Source organism: Nyctereutes procyonoides, unplaced genomic scaffold (genome assembly GCF_905146905.1).
Source record: "Nyctereutes procyonoides isolate TBG_1078 unplaced genomic scaffold, NYPRO_anot_genome, whole genome shotgun sequence".
NCBI lineage: Eukaryota > Metazoa > Chordata > Mammalia > Carnivora > Canidae > Nyctereutes > Nyctereutes procyonoides.
Genome location: NW_026575023.1, coordinates 3,348,470 through 3,371,247, shown reverse-complemented (window position 1 = coordinate 3,371,247; position 22,778 = coordinate 3,348,470). Strand labels below are relative to the sequence as shown.

At 36.5% G+C, this 22,778-nt stretch overlaps 2 protein-coding genes across 2 annotated transcripts in view; both read left to right on the top strand.

Moving 5' to 3' along the window:
• Window positions 1-10,870, top strand: part of LOC129521320 (transmembrane protease serine 11G-like) — a 43,990-nt gene extending 33,120 nt beyond the window's left edge. Inside the window, exons 6-10 of the mRNA XM_055342648.1 lie at window positions 3,234-3,272; window positions 4,532-4,703; window positions 5,918-6,177; window positions 8,194-8,336; window positions 10,465-10,870. Coding sequence (XP_055198623.1) covers window positions 3,234-3,272; window positions 4,532-4,703; window positions 5,918-6,177; window positions 8,194-8,336; window positions 10,465-10,626 — 776 coding nt within the window. The 3' untranslated portion in view covers window positions 10,627-10,870. The remainder of the gene's footprint in view (window positions 1-3,233; window positions 3,273-4,531; window positions 4,704-5,917; window positions 6,178-8,193; window positions 8,337-10,464) is intronic.
• An 8,207-nt stretch (window positions 10,871-19,077) lies between these two features.
• TMPRSS11A (transmembrane serine protease 11A) overlaps window positions 19,078-22,778 on the top strand; it is a 47,497-nt gene continuing 43,796 nt past the window's right edge. The window contains exon 1 of the mRNA XM_055342622.1: window positions 19,078-19,115. Within this exon, the coding sequence (XP_055198597.1) occupies window positions 19,105-19,115 (11 nt within the window). The 5' untranslated portion in view covers window positions 19,078-19,104. The remainder of the gene's footprint in view (window positions 19,116-22,778) is intronic.

Here is a 22,778-nt window from a genome sequence, read left to right as displayed (position 1 = left end):
TTTCCATTTCTCTTCATCCTAGAATACATTTATTTCTAAATATAGTTTCAATGGATATAGGATTCATGGTTGATAGTTTTTTCTTTCAGAACTTGAAAAATGCTATGCCACTTCCTTTTGTCCTCCACGGTTTCAGATGAGAACACTGCTGTTATTTGAATTGGTGTTACTTTATAGGTAACGTATCACTTTTTCTGTTTTTAAGGTTTTTTTCATTGCCTTTAGTTTTTAGTAACAATTACAATGGGTCTTGGGGTAGATTTGAGTTTTTCTTATTTGAGATTTTCTCAGCTTCTTGAATCTATAGACCTCTGTCTTTATCCAAATTTGGGGAGTTTCCAACCATTATTTCCTTGAATACTTTTTCAGTCTCACACTCTTTTGCTTCTCCTTCTGGAATTCTGATAATATACAATGTTAAGTCTTTTGTTATTATCACACAAATCTCAGATTTGCTCATTTTTTTTCAGTCTCTTTTCTCTCTGTTCTTCTGAGTAAATACTATTTAATTTCATCCAAGTTTACTGATTCTATCCCCATCTCCACTCTATTGTTAAGACCACCTAGCAGCATTTGTTTTATTACTCTTATTATTATATTTTTCAGTCCTACATTTGTCCTTTTTTTAAAGTAGGCTCTACACGCAGCATGGAGCCCAACATGGGATTTGAACTCATAACCCTAAGATCAAGACCTGAGTTGAGATCAAGAGTTGGATACTTAACTGCCTGAGGCGCCTTTCCATTTGATTTCTATAACTTCTATATCTTTGCTTAGATTTTCTATTTTTTCACTTGTTTCAAGAGAATTTGAAATTGATTGCTAAATTATTTTTTCTAGCATCTGCTTTAAAATCCACATCAGATACTTCCAACATTGTATTCATCTCAGTGTTGGCATCAGTTGATTGTCTTTTCTCATATAGATTCTGGTTTTCCTGGGGTTTGGTATGGTAAATAATTTTTGTTGTATTCTACACATTTGGTTATCATATTAGGAGACTCTTGATCATGTTTAATTCTTTTATTCTAGCAGGTAGTTTAATTATTTAGGTTTGGAGCATAGATTCTCACCTACTCTCAATGTTTCAATAAAAAGTTAGTTTTCAGGGTCCTTACACCACTATTCTAGTCTTCTGGAGTTTCCTTTCAACTTCTGCTTCCTCTTATCTCCTATGTGAGAGTAGAATAGGCTTTTCTAGGCTGCTTTGTATTCCTGGGCCTTCCTCTGTGGAGGGGTGTAGTGGGCCTGAACCTATTAATGTCACTAGGTATATAAAGTTTGATGTTGTCCCTCTGGGTGTAAGTGTACAAGCTGGTGCCCTGGTTGGGAAGTGGGGTTTGGGATGACCAAGATTTTCTTGCTGTTACTGCTACTGGCAAAATGGATAGCCAGCCCTGTGTTGTGAAGCAGAAGGTTTCGGCTCCTCACTAGGCCTTTGTTTTGCTTCGTTCCCAGTATTTGGAGAGACAGAACAGACTTTTCTCAGGATTTCTTGTTTATGCCTATTGATGGTTTTAGATTGCAGGACTTTCTTTGTCCCCAGTCCAGAGTATGTGTGCGATGAAAAGAAAACTAAGAAACTCACCATATTGTCCTTTATTAATACTACCATTGCTCATAGCTCAAGTCCTTATAATTTATTATCTCCCATCATTTATCAGATGCCCGGGGCATTCACTATATGTAAGCAATTAGCTTCTCTCCTATGCATCTAGAACAGTATTACCTATGGATCACACTTGGAAGAATCGCCAGACACACTCAAACAAATATGGGATATAGCATCACCATGGAAGTTCATCATCAGTTTCTACAGATAGAAATGAGACTAGGCTAAAGTTACCTGTGAAGTAAACCATAATTCCACCCCTCTCACTGATCCATAACCTACAGAATGTGACACTAGACTTTAATTGACCTTACAGTGAAAGGATTGTATGATAAGATTTTACCTTAAGAAATATTTAAATCATGTCCTTAACAGCCTTGCTTCATAATACTATTGTGAGGATATAGCAATATTTGGTATAGTCCCTGGTATATAGGACTTAGTAAATTATCAATTATCATTACATTATTCATTAAGCAAATATTTTGAGAACCTAGTTGTGCCAGTGAAATTATAGAACATTTCAACTGGAATAAAAAGATAATGGTCTACTAAATAAGTAAATAAACAAAGTAATATTGAATAATGTGAATTTACATACAGAGAATAGAGAGTGGAAGGCTACTTTGACTTGTCATGGAAAGCCTCTCTGAGGAGAGGATTTTTAAGCTAAGATCTGAATGTTAACAAGGAACCAACCACGAGAATGGTCAAGGGAGAGCATTTCTCCCAGAAGGTACAACTGGAATAAAGACTATAAGAGCACCCTGGCACAGTCAAGAAACAGAAAGTCCAGGAGGATTCATTACAAATATCAGGGAAGCCACTAGAGAATTGTTATTATTGGAAAAACCTAATTCTAAGAGATTTATTCTAATAAATATAATAATAAATATAAGCATAGTTCCCTGCTGATGAACACAATGTTCCTCTATAGAGTCTGATTGATAGATTCATTAATTTGCAGGCTTACCAAAACTCTATACTGGTTTTCATCTTAACAAAAATGTGGATCTGGGTTGCTCATTATAGTATCTGGCATAAGAAACAATTCATATAATTTTGGGGAATAGTCACTGATCATATTTTCTTCTATTTTAGTTTATGATAAAATGACTAACATGTTTTGAAGATTTGTTAGTACATTGGTGGATCTTTATTTCACTAGGAGCCTCCATGGAGATGTCAAGCATCTAAGATGCTTTGGGTATCTTTATCACATTACTAATGTATGAATGAGGACAGAAGGAAATAGTGTCCACCATAAAATAATACATACATGAAAGTAGTCCTAGACTCCTCTGCTTAACTTGCATTTTAATAAAATGGCATGGATAAATTAATTAGATGTAGTCCTCTTTTATGACAAGTAATATCTTTCTCTATGCCAATGATTTTAAAATAATAAACCAGGATTTTCCTAGAGTCCACAGATAGTTAGAAGGAGGCTTTGATTTATATCCAGGCCTCTCCTTTTTGTAAGATTTTATTATATTGCCTTTAAATTAAGAAATTCCTGAATAATTCATTTCATTCCAACCAGAAACATTCATGTATGCAGGCATAATATTTTCAAATTATAATTGTTCCACTGCTGAGCAGTCCTCTTGTTTTTTTCCAGATATGAATGAAGCACAAGCAGAGCACATTCTGAACAGCTGTAAGTTCGAGAATATCAGTGTAATGTTTGTAGATCAAATGCTAAAACTCAAAATACTGCTAGAGTTTCTCTATTTCCATGTTTACTATTTTGCAAAAATATATATTTCTGAATAAATACATGACCTAATTTTCCATAAGGAAAAAAATACTATTAATAATTGGGAATATGTACATGGGCTCCTTAGAAATAACTTGTTATTCCTGACAGTAAGTTTCATTGATTACTTCTTTTAACAATTCCTTATCTTTGTTCTATTTTATTAAGATTTTATTTAAGATTTTAATTATTTATTCGTGAGAGACACTGAGAGAGAGAGAGGCAGAGACATAGGCAGAGGGAGAAGCAACCTCCATGCAGGGAGCCTGATGTGGGACTTGACCTGGGGACTCCAGGATCACGCCCTAAGCCAAAGGCAGACGCTCAACTACCCAGGCTATCTCCCCTATAATTTTATCATATTTATTTTTACTTGGTTCACTTTGTTAAAGTAGAAAATTCTGCTTAGAATTAAATGACACCGGGGATCCCTGGGTGGCTCAGCAGTTTTGCGCCTGCCTTTGGCCCAGGGCGCGATCCTGGAGTCCCAGGATCCAGTACCGAGTCGGGCTCCCGGCGTGGAGCCTGCTTCTCCCTCTGCCTCTCTCTCTCTCTGTCTATCATAAATAAATAAAAATAAATCTTAAAAAAAAAAAGAATTAATTGACACCCACTAATTTTAATTATGTGAATTTTGACAAATCATAGTAGAATAATGGTTATAATATTAGACAAGTATTTTAAGTGTACAAATGATATTTTTCTGCAATTAATAGTGTACATTTGCACTCAAAATTGTCAGATATTCCTGGAATAAATTGCCGTCCATAATAAAATAACCTAAAATATATGAAAAAACAAATCTTAAGCTGAAGCGGCTTTAAATGTACCAAGGAGAATATTACATAGTTTATTTCAAAAAATTAATCATTTTTCAATTTGAATAATCATTCTATTATATAATTTTGATTAATTTTTTAAAGGCAAGGCAAACCTACAAATGTTTCCATCTTTAACTCTGTGTCAAATATGCCTACACATGTTTATAACTCTGTTTAAAAATAACCATCCTATAGCTACACTTGTTGCAAGCGTAGCATAATGTATAGAGAGGTTGAATCTCTATGTTGTACACCTAAAACTAATGTAACATTGTGTGTCAACTAAAATAAATGAATAAAATAAAATATATAAATAACTATCTTATTTCCTTCTGACAGGTTGTGGAAGAGGGAAGGAGTTTCCTTCCATGGAAAGAATTGCTGAGGGTTATCCTGCAAAAAAAGCTGATTGGCCATGGCAAGCCAGCCTGCAAATAGATGGCATTCATTTCTGTGGAGCTTCTTTGATCAGTGAGGAGTGGCTCCTGACTGCTGCTCATTGCTTTGATATGTAAGTCCTCAGTCTGTATCAACAGGATCACCAATTTCATTTCCTTTTCTCACCTTCATTTCTTATAACTGTCATCCCCTTTTCATTCGTTTTTTGTTTTTAAAGATTTTTAATTTATTTGAGAAAGAGAGATAGAGAGAGGGAGCGTGAGCATAAGCAGGGGGAGGGCAGACGCCCCACTCAACAAGGGGATGGATGAGGGTCTCAATCTCAGGAACCCCTGGACCCTGAGATCATGATCGGAGGCAAAGGCAGATGCTTAACCAATTTTTAGCTAGCCAGGTACCTCTAATTTTTTCATTCTTTTCTGAGCATCTAGGCCTCCCACTGGAACTTATGACTGTGAAGCAGGCTTAGGGACAAATGACAGATACTAAAGAGTAGCAGAAAAGTTAGAGAATCTTCAGCTCCAACTGAAAATATATTCTCCAGCAATCCTAACTTTAAGAACAAGTCAACACTGTCAAAAGTTAAACACAGTCAACAGTTTTCCTAAGATATATTGTAGATTTAAAAAAAAAAAAACTCTGCTAATATAGTATCCTTACCCACAAACTTACATCAGATTATCCCATATGAATATATTTAGTGCTGCACTGTTATTATTATATCTTTTTTGAAGATTTAACGTCAGGCATATGAGGAGATAATAAAGAGATAACAATAACTGTAGTGAAATTCATATAATATGGGAAATATTCTAGGTAAAATGTTAACTAAAAAGAAAGGATGAGAAAACAATATATAATGTATGGCTCCAATGTGACACCTCTCCCTCTCCTTTTCCCTTCATTCCCTCTCTCTTTCTCCTTCCATAGCTATACAGATGTTTATATTACTGCATGCATATGAGGGTATATATGTGTGTGGGCATGTACATATGTGGATACATAGGTCTAATTTTATTTATTTATCTTCAACTAATCTGTATTACTTTTATAATCAAAATAACAATAATATTTTGTTTCCTTTAGAAAATACAAACTCCTCCTCAAGAGGAGTAATAGAAGCTACCTTAGAATGGGGGGATTTGTATCGGCTAAATAAAGCAAAGCAGTCCTGGGGGAGAAGCCTCAAATAAAGTGGGAAGACCCATCAACTATCACCTTAAACAATTTGTCCTTCTACTGCCCCTATGTCCCATGCCGATTCAGAGTCCTGGGCAACTTTGAATCAGCAATGAATCAACCCTAATCCTTTTCATCTGTGATCAGTTACAAAAACCCCAAACTCTGGACGGCTAGTTTTGGAACAACTCTCAGCCCTCCATTGATGAGAAGAAAGATACAATCAATTATCATTCACGAAAACTATGCTGCCCATAATCATGACGATGACATCGCTGTGGTGAAGCTCTCCACCCCAGTCCTATTTTCCAGTGATGTGGGCAGAGTCTGCCTCCCAGATGCTACTTTTGAAGTCTTGTCTCAGAGTCCAGTGTTTGTCACTGGATGGGGAGCATTAAAAACTAATGGTGAGTATCTCAATAAAAAAAAAAAAAGCCTAAGCAAAAAATGCAAACCCATCTTCCATTTGAATGGAGACATAAAGTAAGATTCAAAATCACAGTATTGAAAATAAGAGATGAAATCAAGATGTCCTGTGAAAAGTATCACAAAACAACAAACAGAAAAACCCAGATATGGTGACTTATGAAAACTTTGGCTATAGCTGTTACACAGTATCTATGTTTAATGTCTTCTTTATGGGCTATTTTGGAAACTAGTTATAACTTTCTTTTCAAAAATTATTAAAGCATGTTTCTTCACATCCTTTCTTTCTGTTGCTGTCTCAATATGCAGAGATTCTGCTATGGCTGCATGAATCTTAAAGTATGTGATTTGTGAGCAGTAATAATGATAAACCTCTATAATGTGTCATGCAACTAAACAAAAACATTCTTAAGCATCAATTTAAAAGGCACATGTGATGCTAAATATTAAACAGTTCCCTCGGATGTATCTATGGAGGAGTTTTTGACCTTAGGAATTCATAAAGTTCACAAGTATGGCATTTTACTACATTTAATAACACACAATAAACCGCAAAGATAGATCTTTAGGTCCTGATATGAGTCTCTAGTTCTACTTCTCTTAGGGAAACAATTTACATATAGTTTCATCTGCCTTTGAGTTTCTGATTCTTGTTCCAGACTTTTATAGGAATCTCCTTCCTTTCAGTATGTACTTCAAAATTCTGACATTGGGTGCAGGTTGTTATACTGTCATAATCTGAGAATTCTTTTCCTTGTCTCTGGGAGTCTGCTTCATTCTATAGGGAATGGTAATGAGTACAAACGGGAATCAAATCCTTTGGGATTCGACAGTACCTATTGAAGGGAAGCAGATTCCTATAAAAATGAAATGGCAAAGACTTGGTAGATCAAGTGCATAAATAAGACTACAACATTTTAGTAAGAGTCTGGAACACGAATCAGAAATTCAGAGGCAGATGAAACTATATGTAAATTGTTTACCTAAGAAATAGATCATGTTTTATTAACAGCCCTTCTTCCTTTTCTCAATTGTCTTTGAATCTGTTGTAAACAGAATACCCATCTCCATATGAAGAACTAATACAGTCTTTAAAATAAAAGCTGTTAAGAGGTAACGAGGAGAACAGAATGATAAAAACATAAATACGCAATTTCGGGATCCCTGGGTGGCGCAGCGGTTTGGCGCCTGCCTTTGGCCCAGGGCGCGATCCTGGAGACCCGGGATCGAGTCCCACGTCGGGCTCCCGGTGCATGGAGCCTGCTTCTCCCTCTGCCTGTGTCTCTGCCTCTCTCTCTCTCTGTATGACTATCGTAAAAAAAAAAAAAAAAAAGTGCTTTTCATATATAACAAGTCAATAAATGTGTGGGTCATTAATAAAACATGATCTGTTCCTTATCTTGGTATTTATTACTTACCCTGGAATTAGTTTTGGATAGCCATTTGAGATCAAAGTAGACATGGGTCTTCTGATGAAGTAAGCGTATTCCATTTATTCAGCATTACAATGACTTACTACGATACAACCTTGCTCTATACTGCTCTTCCTAAAGGATTCTCAATTCCCAGTATAGTTGTGTTCTTTTTAGAGTAATGTGGTAGATTTTCAGGTAAGGTAAGGTGAACTATCACAGATTATTCCAGGTGGTGAGAAATGCCCTGGGCTTAAATTTAATGTCATCTCCCATTTAGCTATGTGATCAATAAGAGTCATACTGGGTAAACTTTGTTTTTCTCGTCTGAAAAAGAGGATATTCGTATCTAACTTTGTTGGTTATTGCAAGGATTAAGTAAGACAGTGGAAGTAAATGTGCCAAAATGGTACCTAGCACATAGAAGGCATACAAGAAATATAACTTTAACCTTAGCATTGTCATTAAGCTCAGAGTCCTACAACTTCAAGACATATGCCTTATCACTGATCCATCGTTTGTAAGATACAACAATTATCATAAGCAATAACATGAAAATTCTTCATCTACTTTTTTCTTCTTTAGGTCCCTTTCCCAATGCTCTGCGACAAGTCGAAGTAGAGATCATAAGTAACGATATATGTAATCAAGTTAATGTATATGGTGGTGCCGTATCATCAGGAATGATATGTGCTGGATTTTTAACAGGAAAACGAGATGCCTGTGAGGTAAGAATAGACGCAAATCCACAAAAGTGCATTTGTTGAATAGAGGTGGCGTTACTGACCATAGGCCAATATCACTTCATATGACTCCATATAATTAAGTTGTGGAGGAGATAGGAGAATGTAAAGAGAGGGAATGGGAGACCTATAAGATATGCTCCTCATTTAACATCCTATTATTGTTCAGAACCACATGTAAAAAATGACCATCAGTTGCAAATTAGGGCTTTGATTAGAGGGAAAGAAAATCCTAGAAGCAGATAGTATAAACCAAGCCAGAAAGGCACACAATCATTGCTTCAAGTCACAGTGATAACAATTGGGTATCTAATCCCTACTACATGTAAGGCACTATGGAATGGGGTCTGCAGATATCTCCATGGCCAATAGACCACCATCATCTTACCAGTGCTTACTCCTTTGGGCTTTAGCAGTGTACATTCAGATAGAATTACACTATTAGGGGAAAAATATATTTATCTACACTCACTCATATTAAAGTGTCACTTCACAAATTATATCTTAAAATTAACTAAATAAATAGCATTTTCCCAAACCATACAAAACATTAATTTTAAGTATTAAGCATTTAAGAATATCAGTTTTAAAGCCAGGGCACTTAAAAGACTAAAAATAAGTAACTAAAATACTAAAGATTTTGACTTGGGGTCCAACAGTTTAGCAGTTCTTAAAAGATTAGGAAATGTTTGACAATTTGATACGTACACCTGTGTTTCCTAAGTGTATAGGTGGCACTATTGGTCTGCCATTGGCTGTCTGTAATGCGATATAATAAACATTCATTCACTTATTCATTCAAGGCTTTTTTATTTTTTTGTAAGTTGCAAGGTAATGTGGCAATTACTGAAGGAAACATAAACATAAAAAAAAAACAAAACCTATGTTGAATTCACAATGGATTTACATTCTAGTAATGTAGCACACAAGTAACAAAAAGAACAAAAACCTAGGATTTGGCTACATATTCTAGAATATAAGATCTCCTTCCACTCACTTTACTTCCTGAGGAAAAGCAGAAACAACAGGGTGGTCCATGATACAACTGGATCACATTACATCTGAGCAGTAATATAAATTTACACAAGAGCAGATGTTCTCTTCCATTGGTCTGTGCTTCCTTGCTTCCTTCATCAGTAGCAAAGTAAAATACTGAGGACCTAAATGAGATGTCATCCTACAGGAAAGGAGCTGAGGAGCATTGTGTTTAGTAGACCAGAGTTTTCATACTCTGTCCACTGAGCTCTAAAGTGTACTAAGAAGCATGGAAAGGGAAGGGAAGAGAACTAAAGGCACAAGGCTCTAGGACCCCCGGCCTGCTTCAAACAGGCTCATTAAAAAAAAAAAAAAAAAAAAAAAAAACAGGATCATTTTTTTTAAATATAAAATAAGTCTATAAGGGGCTTCCATATAATGCTTCATTCGAATGAGTAGGTTCATTGCTAAAAAATAATTTCAAAAATTATTAATCTAAACCTTAGGTTAAAGATATCAGGGAAGTCCTCAAGATTCATACACTTCAAACCAGTTCTCTAGGGCTAGGGATTAAGTCTTCATTTGGAAACAAAAGCCTGTCTGTAATAAATAATGCACTTTGCCTGGGGTGCCTTTTGCATTTATCTTTCTCCTTTCAAACCTATTGCTGAACAACAGTATCACATCCAGGACAGTTTCCTATCGACTAGTGTGAATGGAATAGCGTGCAGTTCAAATTTAAAGCAAGTGATTATATCTAGCTAACAGGACAGGAGTTGACATATAGTTGAGGCTTGAAGTCATTTATGTAAGAATTGTATGCCTGGACTTAGGTTCAGTTTGTGCTTCCTGTTTAGAAAGAGCAAAACTAAAAACTACACAAAGAGAAAACTTAACTTTATTCACACTACCCTCCAAATGAAGACATCAACACAGATAAGCGAAAGTAGTAAGATAAAAAAGAGTTGCAAGTGATATACTCTACTGTTACATTAATATTGATGGCAAGTAAAAATAGAATTCATTTTATACATTCAATTTAAAATATTAATTTGGTAGATAGTCACAGGCTCATTAACTTGCATTTTTTACTCCTCTTAATTTATTACATTGACTGTGTACATTTCTTCTTCTCCAGGGTGATTCTGGAGGACCTCTTGTTATAGCTCGTGATAGAAGCATCTGGTATCTTATTGGAATAGTAAGCTGGGGAATAGACTGTGGAAAAAAGAACAAGCCTGGACTTTACACCAGAGTGACTCGTTATCGGGACTGGATTAAATCTAAAACCAACATCTAATGCAACAATCACCTCTACATCCGCAGTGTAAATGAGGTCTCTAGGAAATTGTGTTTAGTATGTGTTGCCATGTATACTGTCACTGAGTTCAAGATGCAAATAAGCGTAATCTGACAACACGCCTCTTAAACATGAGAAAAGCAGACATTCTTTTACATCATTTGAAGTGTTTTGCTAACCATGAGCATACAAGATACTGTCAACTCCACAAATATCTGCCCCCTGCTGCTAAGTGTCTCTCATTATCTCCTTGCTCATCTTCCTGTTCCTACTACATACTTCTTTTTTTAGAATAATCCCATTTAATCAGACAAATACCCACTGGCTAAGCATTCTCTATTTTTCTCCCTGACAGGGCATGCTGCCCTTCCCTGACTCCACAGTTTTTAACCTCTCCACTAAATAATCCTCATTAAGAATCTGTAGGCTCATGGTACTAGACAAATCAAGGTAATTCGTTTTGGCAAATGCTAACACAAATGTGGTGGGGCACTAGATGGGAACCTGGGACTTACAAGATGGCACTACTATGAGTCCTTCCCTTTTGTCCTCAGATGCACACGTACCTCTCTTTGAAACATGAAGAACATTGACTTTTACATTTACACCCAATAGTACAGATTTTAAACTCTTTAAACTACTACCTAATATATACCTTGGAACAATGAATACATCTGTAGACCAGACAGCAAAACTGGAAACAATGCCTAGCACAGGGTTCTGTTCTACACTACCCCAAAATGCTTTTTTGATATTTAGGGGAAAAAAAAAAACAAAATTTCTTGTCCTTATTGTTAGGTGGAAACAAGAAGAGAAAAAGGACTCCTCGAGAAGGAGCTACTTTCCATCTCTAAAAATGAGAGAAGTTCCAAACCTGATGTAAATTTACTTTCCGCTTCTGTTTTATTAGATCTTAATGCATTTTATTTTCTAAATAGTTTTATTTTCAAACAACTTCAGAACACGTAAGGAACCCACAGAATAAGAAATCAGTATAAATTACATATTTGTAAATAACTTGAGAAGCCAGTATAAAATTAGACATCCACAAACAATTTGATACAAGATTTTGAAAAAGACCTTATTGTCTAATATTTAAATTTCCTATTAAGAAAGTGCTGGCATTCTTTGACGTATGGTATTTTTAGAGAATATTCAAATAATTTAGAAAGTTTTTGGAGAGATTTAACTTGTATGATAAAACAGTCATTTTCATATGTATTTAAATGTATATTTTGTGACACTGTATATGACTATGGACTAGTATGGAACAAAACTCAAACCTCTTCTGTGCTTCTAAATCCTTGCTTCCCCCTCTCCATTATGATTAATTTGGCTAATGAAATAACTGCTGCGCTAAGATTTTCTTCTGAGTTTTATATCAGCTGAGAGTCTCTCTTATCCCACATACATAATATTATATTGTATACATTAAAATATATTTATAATAATAAACTCAAACTAATTTTCTTTGAATCATGACTATATTGCATTATACTTTTTCTACTTTTGCCCTACTGACATTAGTCAAAGATAATTCTTTATTGTGAGGGAATGTGGCAGCTATCCTGTGAATCACAGAATATTTAGCTACATTCCTTACGGCTATACACTGTGCCAGTAGTAATTCCCACCAAGTTGTAACAACCATAAACGTATCCAGAGATTGTCAAATGTCTACCAGGGGGGGCAAAATCACCCCCTAAGAACCACTGCCATTGTATCAACAGTCAGAGGAAAAAATCATTATTAAAAACCTTACAACCACAATTTCCTTACATGGAATGTCTGAGAATATCTTTCATCTCCCCCCCCCTTTTTTTTTATAATGTTGATGTGTTGGGAGTTCTAAAAGATCGTCCATGATGATCACACTTATATCTAAACAATCCTAGCCAAATTAAGATCATTTGGAAACTGAACCTGTTTGGGAGGCTGTTTATACAGATCTATTGAGATAGAGATCTATCTATAGGTAGATCTCGATTGATGTGTATAGATATAGAGAAATCTATATAAATTTCTCTCTAGAAAGAGATTTGTCAAATATCTAAATCCTGCATAATCATACCATGTATATTCTATTTAATGTTCTCAGAATGTATAAATAGATACTTCCGGGAAAGAGATTTACATATTCAGCTAAGGCAGAATGGCTCAGTCAGTCCTCCCCTAGCACTGCAGAGTGGAGAATAGGAAGTGGATGGCATCACATCCACTAAAAACTGAACTATCCGATATGGTAGTCACCAGCCAAGGGACTATTTAGATTTAAATTCATTAAAATTAAATACAATTAAAGTTCATTTCCTCAGTCATACTAATATCATTTCTAATATAAAATAGCCACATGAGGCTAATGGCTACCATATTGGGCAGCACCGATATACATTATTTGCATCATCATCAAAGTTCTATGGACATCACTGGCCTAGAGCACTGTATAAACACATAAACCACATACTCATTCATCTAACAAGCATTTCTGGAACCTCCTGTGTCAGACATTGGGTATTCTAGACATTGGGTATGCAATTGTATATAAAACTAAGTTCTGAGCAGCCTGGGTGGCTTAGTGGTTTAGCGCCGCCTTCTGCCCAGGGCATGATCCTGGGGACCAGGGATCGAGTCCCACGTCAGGTTCCCTGCATGGAGCCTTCTTCTCCCTCTGCCTGTGTCTCTGCCTCTCTCTCTCTGTGTCTCTCGTGAATAAATAAATAAAATCTTTTAAAAAAATAAAACTAAGTCCTGTTCTCAAGACCACATAAAGAGGTAAAAGTATCTTTTGTAATGACTCTTGAATATAGCAAAACCTTTGGGGAATATGGCTGGCCATGTACAGCATGATGACTTCTAGACTCTTCTTCTTCCAGTGTCATTGGCCCACTAGTAGAGAGTGTTCTCTGTATAAGCTATATCAGGCCCACCAGAGACCCACAGGTAGACTGAAGTGGTCACAAATGGGTATGGGTTTTTAACCTTCCTTAGACAAGGATCCCAGCACTTCCTCAAGCAATGGTATATTAAAGAATCAAAAATAGTTTTCTGGTGCTTTTTAAGTCAACAGAGAATTTCTTATTACCCAGGAAACTATATTAATGGTAACCAAACAAAAGAGTAGCAAATAATAGAGGAGCATCAGAGTAACTTAGTCACACAGATTAAAAATATAAAAAAAATATGTTAAGCAAGAAGCCAACCCAAGTAAAACGGGACTGGATTGCACAACATGTCAGTATTGTTTCATTGTAGATAAATCCAAGAAATGTAGAAACAACAGATCACTATGATCCAAATCCATGTTTATTAAAAACACTGTAAGGCACAAAGAAACATAGATCAAATGTGTTACTATGCTGCCATCTCCTGGTCTACATAATTTTTTAATATACTTTATTGTAATTGCAATTCAAGCTCTAAAGTTACACAAGCTATCTTCCAACATAGAGTAGAATATAGAAAAATCTGGCAATCTCTCCCCAATTTTCTCACGAGGTAATAGAATTTTAATTTCTGTATATCCTATAATATTGTTCTATTTCTACAAATATAAAGAAATATGTTTATTCACTTATAAAGCGCCTACCCACTTTTTAAAAAACGATTGTATCATTTAATATGCACACATATATTTGCATATATTTACATGCACTACATATATACATATACACACAAACATATTCATTTCCTCAAAAAAAGGAAAAAAATATATAGTATCTGAGCTTTTGTTTCCACCAAAACAATAAACTAGCATAGGATACTTATTCCTTCCAAATCAACCAGATCAGATAAGCTTTAGAAGAAAGAGGCAAACATGGATTCCTGGCCAGGAAATAATAATAAAAGTAAGAGGCTAGGACACTGGGCCCTCTTGAATTGAATTATGGAGGGAGCATAGGTGTCTCAGAGTGGAATGAGAGAATAGTTGAAAAACATGCTTTAAGTTATAGTCTTGCAGCCCCCAACCACCCTGCCTGCCCTGTACTGCCTTAACAATGCATTCACTTGGGCGCCTGGGTGGCTTAGTCAGTTAAGCATCTGCCTTTGGCTCAGGTCATGATTTTGGGGTCCTGGGATCAAGCCCCGCATTGGGATCCCTGCTCAGTGAGGAGTCTGCTTCTTCTTCTCCCTCTGCCACTCCCCCACCCTCTGCTTGTGCTCATTCTATCATAAATACATAAATAAAAATAAATAAATAGGGGATCCCTGGGTGGCGCAGCGGTTTGGCGCCTGCCTTTGGCCCGGGGCGCGATCCTGGAGACCCGGGATCGAGTCCCACGTCGGGCTCCTGGTGCATGGAGCCTGCTTCTCCCTCTGCCTGTGTCTCTGCCTCTCTCTCTCTCTCTGTAACTATCATAAATAAATAAAAATTTAAAAAAATTAAAAAAAAATAAATAAATACATATCTTTTTAAAAAATCAAATAAAAACCTTTTAAAAACAATGCATTCACTTGCCTTTCTTTAGAGAGAGAGAAGAGAGAGAAAGCATGGGGTCGTGGAAGAGAGGGGAAAAGGGAAAAGCAGGCTCCCGGCTGAGGAGGGACCCCAGTGCCACCTTCCAGGACCCTGGAATCACGACCTGAGCAGAAGGATCTTGAGATCATGACTGAGCCACCCAGGTGCCCCACATTCACCTGCCTTTCATTCCAGAAACTAATCACAGCAATCCAGACTACCAATTTTGAGAGTATCAGGGCAAGCACTTACTAAGAGGAGAGATCTCTAGAAAAAGTGGGATCAGTTTTGTAATTTCCCCTGAGCACAACGAGGACAAAAATATCAATCGAAGAAAAATATTCACTCAAGGCAGGCATATTGCTATTGCTATCGCCTCCTTATATAGTCCTTATGTGCTATAAGAGCTTTTATCACGTAATAGCACAATAGGAGACACTAGGAGAGCAGTAGCATGCCGATTTAAATTACATTGACAACCTTTTTTTAATAAGAATATTTTGTGACAAATCCCAACTTTATTTTTTTTAAAGATGTTATTTATTCATGAGAGACACACAGAGAGAGGCAGAGACACAGGCAGAGGGAGAAGCAGGCTCCCTGTGGGGATCCCGATGTGGGACTTGATCCCAGGACGCCAGGATCACGCCCTGAGCTGAAGGCAGTCGCTCAGCTGCTGAGCCACCCAAGCATCCCAAATTCTAACTTTAAAAGTATAGGTTTGGGCATGAACAACTGTATACAATTTTTTGACATAGTGAATTACTGAAATCTATTTTTAAGGGCCAGATTTGTATCAAGAGCCGTTCATATAGTAGATCTAACTGATAAAGATCAGGGCCCTTTTGAATCAGAGACACCTGAAGGGGGAAATGCCTTCTTTACCACATTCAGAGGAGAGATTAGGCAAATTATTTAACATCCATGAGCTTCAGTTTCTATTTCTGTAAAATGGGTTTAATCTGTACCCCAAAGGAGAGTTGTTAAACATTAAACATTGATGATAATGTCCGGCTTTTGACAAGTGCTGTTGATTTACAATTATTATAGTCTAACTAAATGGTTTTAGTATTTTGATTATGTATTTGTATTGAAGCATAATTTATATTCAGTAAAATATACCCTTTACAGTGAATAGTTGAATAAATTTTGACAAGTATGTACAGCCTTAGAACCACCCCACAAACATAAAACACTTTCATCATCTCCAAAACTCCCTTGTAGTGAATGCTCTCCTGGCACTACCAGATTCTGCAAACTCTGATTTTTGTGTTTATAAAGCTGGGCCTTTTCTGGAATAGCATGTTCATGGAATCACACACCATGCCTCCTTTTGAGTCTGGGTTCTTTTATCAGCGTAATGGTTTTGAGGTCATCTCATTTAATTTGCATATACATTGCCATTCTCAAAGAAGGAAAATTATATTCAAAAAGTTAAATAACTTAAAATTATAGTTAGCGAGGTAGAAATCTGGCCCCAGCTTCATTTGTTTCAAGCTGTGTGTTTCACGTCTGCTATGTCATCTTGCCTTCCGTTAGCCTATAGCTTATTACACACTCCCACGACCAGTTCTGGAATTTATCTTCACATCCAGCCATTATTCCTCTACCTTCCTGTAAACAAAGACCAGGAAAGCTAACAAGCCAGATGACATCAGGGCATAAAGGGGAGTTCTGAGCAAACTGCCAGGTTTTGCCCTGCAGATGCCCAGAGTAGGTCACCATTTTATCTTAATACAGTTCACTATTCAGTTCTTACATGTATTTGTCACACAGTTTGGGGAACATTTTACATTACTCTTTCATTTAATTCCTACAGTAGTCTGGGGAGATATCATTAATTCTGTGTACAGATGAGGAAGCTAAGATGCAGAAAGGCCATGCAGCATGGCCAGCATGATGCAACCATGCAGCAGCTATGTTCGAGGAGCCAGGATTTACAGGCAGGTGTATCCCTCTCCAGAGTCTGGGCTTTGTTTACCAGGCCTTCTGCTGCCCACAGTGGAAGCTGCCATTTATTATTAGACAGTATGCTGGGCAGTTTTATAGACACCACGTCATTTAATTCTGATGAAGGTCCTGCACATAAATGGTATCAGCTCATTTCAAAAAGGAGGAAATTGATGCTCAAAAGGTTTAAGTAGTCTGTGCAAAAGGTTCCCATAACCACCAAGGAATCAGAATTCCATTCTAAGAGTGTGTGCCATGGTTCACGAGTCCATGGAGCACTGTGTCGGGGGAAAAGGAGGGAAAAAATGGAAGGGAAAAACGTAAGTAACTATGAGTGTATAGTTCAATAGAATCAGCTTCACTAAGTGTTTCTCTGTTAAATAGTAAGACAACATAAGAAAATAAATTAAGGTCCTAATACTAAAAGTTAACATTTCTGGGAGCACCTGGTTGGCTCAGTTGGTTGAGTGTCTGACTCTTGATCTCAGCTCAGATCTTGATCTCAGGGTCGCGAGTTCAAGCCCCGCATTAATATTTCTGTAGTGCTTCCACTGCACAAGGCACCACTCTAAGCATTTTACATATATTAACATGTTTACATTACAGAAAACCTTATAAGGTTGTCACTAGTATGATTCCATCTTACAGACATGAAAACTGCTAAGATTTGAACCTCACCTCTGATTCTAGAGTCTATGCACTTAAAGCATTCTACAGTTCTAAGGTTATTTTGAGTGTACTTTTCCTAAGTGTTAGAAGCAATAACCACTGAAAATCTTCACTTAAGATAGTGTTTCCCTGGGGTCCCTGGATGGGTCAGCCATTAAGCCACTGTTTCTTATCTCAGTTCAGGTCATTTGTTTCCCAATTTTTTTATTTTCTTCTTTCTGGTAAATGTCTCTCTCTTGCGTGTGCTCTCTCTATATATACATTTATTAAGTGTGTGTGTGTGTGTGTGTGTGTGTGTGTGTATACTCTCTCTCTGTGTGTGTATATACACACACAGAGAGAGAGAGAGTAAATATACTTGAAATTTGTATTACCTAGATATGAATTGTAGCAGGTGTATTTATTACATTAAGCAGTTTTGGGGGAAAGTCTGGTTTGGTATGATTTTATTTGTATGTATTCTCAGAAGTAGATATTTTTTAAAAGAAAAATAATTACATATATTAATAAATTCACGAGATGCTTGGGTGGCTCAGTGCTTGAGCATCTGCCTTTGGCCCAGGTCCTGATCCCATGATCCCTGGAGTCCCACTCCTTGCCAGGAGCCTGCTTCTCCCTCTGCCTATGTCTCTGCCTCTCTCTGTGTTTCTCTCCTGAATAAATAAATAAAATCTTTAAAAAAATAAAAATAAAATAAATTTATTATACTCCTTGGATACATGGAGATAACTATTCAACAAAAAAATTAAAACCTATTTCTTGAATTACATTATGACTCCAGGTTTTAAGGATACCTATTGTGGGTTTTTTTTTTTAAAGATTTTATTTATTTATTCATGAGAGACACAGAGAGAGAGAGAGGCAGAGAGACACAGGCAGAGGGAGAAGCAGGCTCCAAGCAGGGAGCCTGATGTGGGACTTGATCCCGGGTCTCCAGGATCACGCCCTGGGCTGAAGGCGGTGCTAAACCCCTGAGCCACCGGGCTGCCCACCTATTGTTTTTATTAAGAGCTTTTAATGTGAAGGCTTCTTTAACATACTTATATATCTACCAATAATCTTCTTTAAACTCTTAATCCTAGTGCATTCCTAAAGTATCTCTCATTCAAATCCTCACAACCAGTTTCTTTTCCTTTAACGAAATTAGTCAATACGAAAAAATATGTTGCTTTCTTGTTGGAACTATACTATCTCTAGGCTGTTTTCTTCAAGCCATTCAATGGGTTGAAGTTTCTCTGTTCAGACTTGTCTAACTAGTTTCATTTCAATTATTTGTAATTTGTTTTAATTTCTTTCAGCCGTGGACCTCAAATACATCTAGACATGGCATGCAGCTGATTAGAAAGCTCAAGCTCAAGCTCAGGGGGGGTCAGACCTTCAAGATCATATTCTTCCTCCTGCAGATGATGTATCGGTAAGTTCAGTTTCATTTAGCAAATGGCTTGTTTGCTCTACTGTCAGTGGCTAGATTTTCAATATGTCAGAGCACTGCCTGTGAGGTGTCCTCACTGGATTCATTCTGCATGGGTCCTGTGAGATTTCTGGAATTATTATAACAGCTGCATTAATTAATCTCTGTAGATGAAATCAATATTTTTGTATTAAAATCATTCTTATTATTTCATGTTGCCAAGTTCAACAGCTGGATTTTGGAAGTTATTGCAAAACCATATTGCCTTATGTTCTGATTGAGTCTGGCTTTGGGAGGTTGGGAAAGATGTTCATTTGTTTTAAGCACAGCATCCTTTAAGAAATCTGACTGAAGGGGGGATCCCTGGGTGGCGCAGCAGTTTAGCGCCTGCCTTCAGCCCAGGGCGTGATCCTGGAGTCCTGGGATCATGTCCCACATCAGGCTCCCTACATGGAGTCTGCTTCTCCCTCTGCCTGTGCCTCTGCCTGTCTCTCGCCCTCTCTCTCTCTCTCTGTGTGTGTCTTTCATGAATAAATAAATAAAAATCTTTTTAAAAAGTGTTAAAAAAAAAGAAATCTGACTTAATTTAGCTTCTATAGCATTTCTCTTTTGTTACTTTTCTTTATACCTTATAGTCAGTCCTGGGAACTAACATGGATTGAGAGATCCATAGCTGCAGAGACACCTGCCTTCCTCATAGAAATCCCAGGATTCCTGTGGGAAGAAGGGAAACAGGAGATCCAGACTGGGGAAAGCCTGTTTACTTTCTAAAATTTTAATTTTAAATATTAAAGAAAAAATCTCAATTATTTCAAGGTCTTTTTTTTTTCTAAAAGGGGTTTGCTACATGCAAAGGAGAGGGAAAATAATATTCTTTAGGATAACTTTATATGCAATTAAAATAGCGATTTTAAACATCCAGGATGACAATAATACCTCATTATTGCTTAATTTATGCCACTTTCAAAACATTTTTACATACATTATTTCATTTGATAGTCAAGACACCCTTGTGAGATCAGAATGGGTAACATTAACTCCCATTTTAAAATGAGGAGTCTGAGCAAAACAAATTTAGGAGCTTCTTTAGATCTATGGAGTTGTATGATGACACAGTCCAAGAACTGCCATCCACAAATCCTAAGACTTACTGGACTTTTTCAGCATCCCTAGGTGGCAAGGATTCTAACCAGGGGAATTTCAGAGATGAGAGTTTAACACTAGCTCAGCCACTAAGTTAGTAGACTTCCCTGGGCTTGCTTCCCACTAATAAAATACACATTTGTTTTAGTTCTTTAGTGAGCACACAGTAATTGTAAAAGAGTTTCTGAGATCCTTAGACAGGGTTTATAGGCTTCACACATAATCAGCACTCCATAAATATTTGTTGAACAAATGAATGAGTACACACATGTAAATTCTAGTATAATATTTTGCTTATTCTTTAAAAGTCATTGAATTAAAAAATGTTCATTTCATGTTTATGGAAACCATGATTTTGTAAAGAAGTAGTTCCAAACTTTCATATGGCACATTCTCCAAATTATTCTTTTTTTAAAAAAGATTTTATTTATTTATTCATGAGAGACACAGAGAGGCAGAGACATAGGCAGAGGGAGAAGTAGTCTCCCCGCAGGGAGCCTGGTGTGGGACTCAAATCCAGGACTCCGGGATCATGACCTGAGCCAAAGGCAGATGCTCAACCACTGAGCCACCGAGGTGTCCCATCCAAATTATTCTTTTAAAAATATCAAGTATCATGATTATAGACACCAAAAGTCCTCTTTTCTAATGAATATTTGTGTGTTTATAGAAATGTTTTTGGTTTAAGGAAAAGATTATAGGAGTAATATTGGGGGTCAGTGCTATTGTTCAGGATATCTGTGACATCTGGCAAAGAAAGAGGACAGTGGGAGACACTGGATGTGTATGGTTTCTTTAACGTAACTTCATAGAACACTCATCCAGGATTTGGAGGATTTGCAGGAAATAGCAAGTCACACTAATAGGAAGACTTAAGGACTGAAAAAGAGCAAATGCTTAATAATTACTATGATATTCTGTGTTTTACCTACAGTATTTCTACAATATATTTCATAGCCGTGATCACCATTTTTCTCTATTGACAAGAAATACAATATAGAAGTTTTCTCAAAATATATTTGATTCATATCTTCACTGTTTCTGCTACACTGAAACTTGGATCTCTTCACTATAAGTTTTGGGAACATCTCTACATTTCAGAGATAGTCCTTAGTGTTCAGACTTTTCTATGAATACCCATTTGCATTTGCCTTTGCATTAGCAGTATCCAAACCCCAACTCTTTCCTATAAATTAATTAATTGGGTGATTCATTCACATTAAATATCAATTATTTTTCCTATACCAAATGGCTTCACCTGAGATTACTGTCCTGTTCCCAAAAGTCTGGCATTGTTTTCTTCCTACAGCTTATTATCTTCAGCATTGCATGTTAATAAATACAAATATTAGGGTTCCTTCTCATTATCATTCTTTAGAGAAAAACATAGTCCTAGGAAAAACGTTACAAATATTGATGATTTAAATTTTAATTTCATTAATTTTGGATACTCTTGTCAATCAACTGTTAAATCACCAAGTTTATTCTCTAATATATTCAAAAATGCTATCTTCAGGGTTAAAACCAAAATAACGAAGTAAAACCTCCATTTTACCTACTGAACACTAAACTTTGTATAAATTGTCAACTACACTTTACTGTTTGATTCATTTTCAACAAACTCACAGTGCCTCATATGGACTACCTACTGGCTGATTTAATTCTTGCAACAATCCTATGATTAGATGCCTCTATTCTCTCCACTGTATAGATGAAAAAAATAACTGGCCATACATCACAGGCAAAGGAGTGAAAGGGTAGGGATTTGAGGCAGTCTGGAGACAGAATCTGAGCTTAATTATTAGTATATCCTGCTTTTCCTTCTTTTTGATAATTTTCAGGAGACAATAACCTTTTGTTTTTTAATTTAAAAACTGAGTAAAAGATTCATAGCGCTAAAAAAGGTTCACTCAGTAGGGCTTTATCTATAGTCAACAAATTGAAATATATATTCATATCATTAAGAGTTAAAAGCTATTTATAGCATCTTCTTTGTTCTGCTTTCCCTCTTTTCCAATTATATGGCATACAGGGAATAATATACTTGTAGATAAAGCAGGCAGGTTGGCAGATATGTATATAAAGTATATGGAAACCCAGATGTTAGGAATTTATGATCAGATGAGTATATAAATCCTTATTGGGTGGTAGTTATTTTTAATTATATAATAACACCTGTCACTTATTATCTATTTACAAAATGTGAATCGTTTTCCATACAGTATCTCATTTATTGTTTGCAATCCTCATATGAGTTAGCTATTATTACCCTCTTTTAAAGAAAAAGAGAGGTGCCGCAGATCATGATTGCCAACTTTAAACTCAAGCTATCCACTCAAGCTATCCACACCATCCTATCCCCGATATATTCACAGGCCTGTGAAACATACTGGGCAATGACAACAGGTTGACCCACCAGGGGTCTAAAAATAAGCGACATTTGAACAGTATACTACAAAAGGCTTTCACATTCATTATCACCAAGGTCTGGTTACAAATGGGGCAGATAGCTTTGAAGTCAGA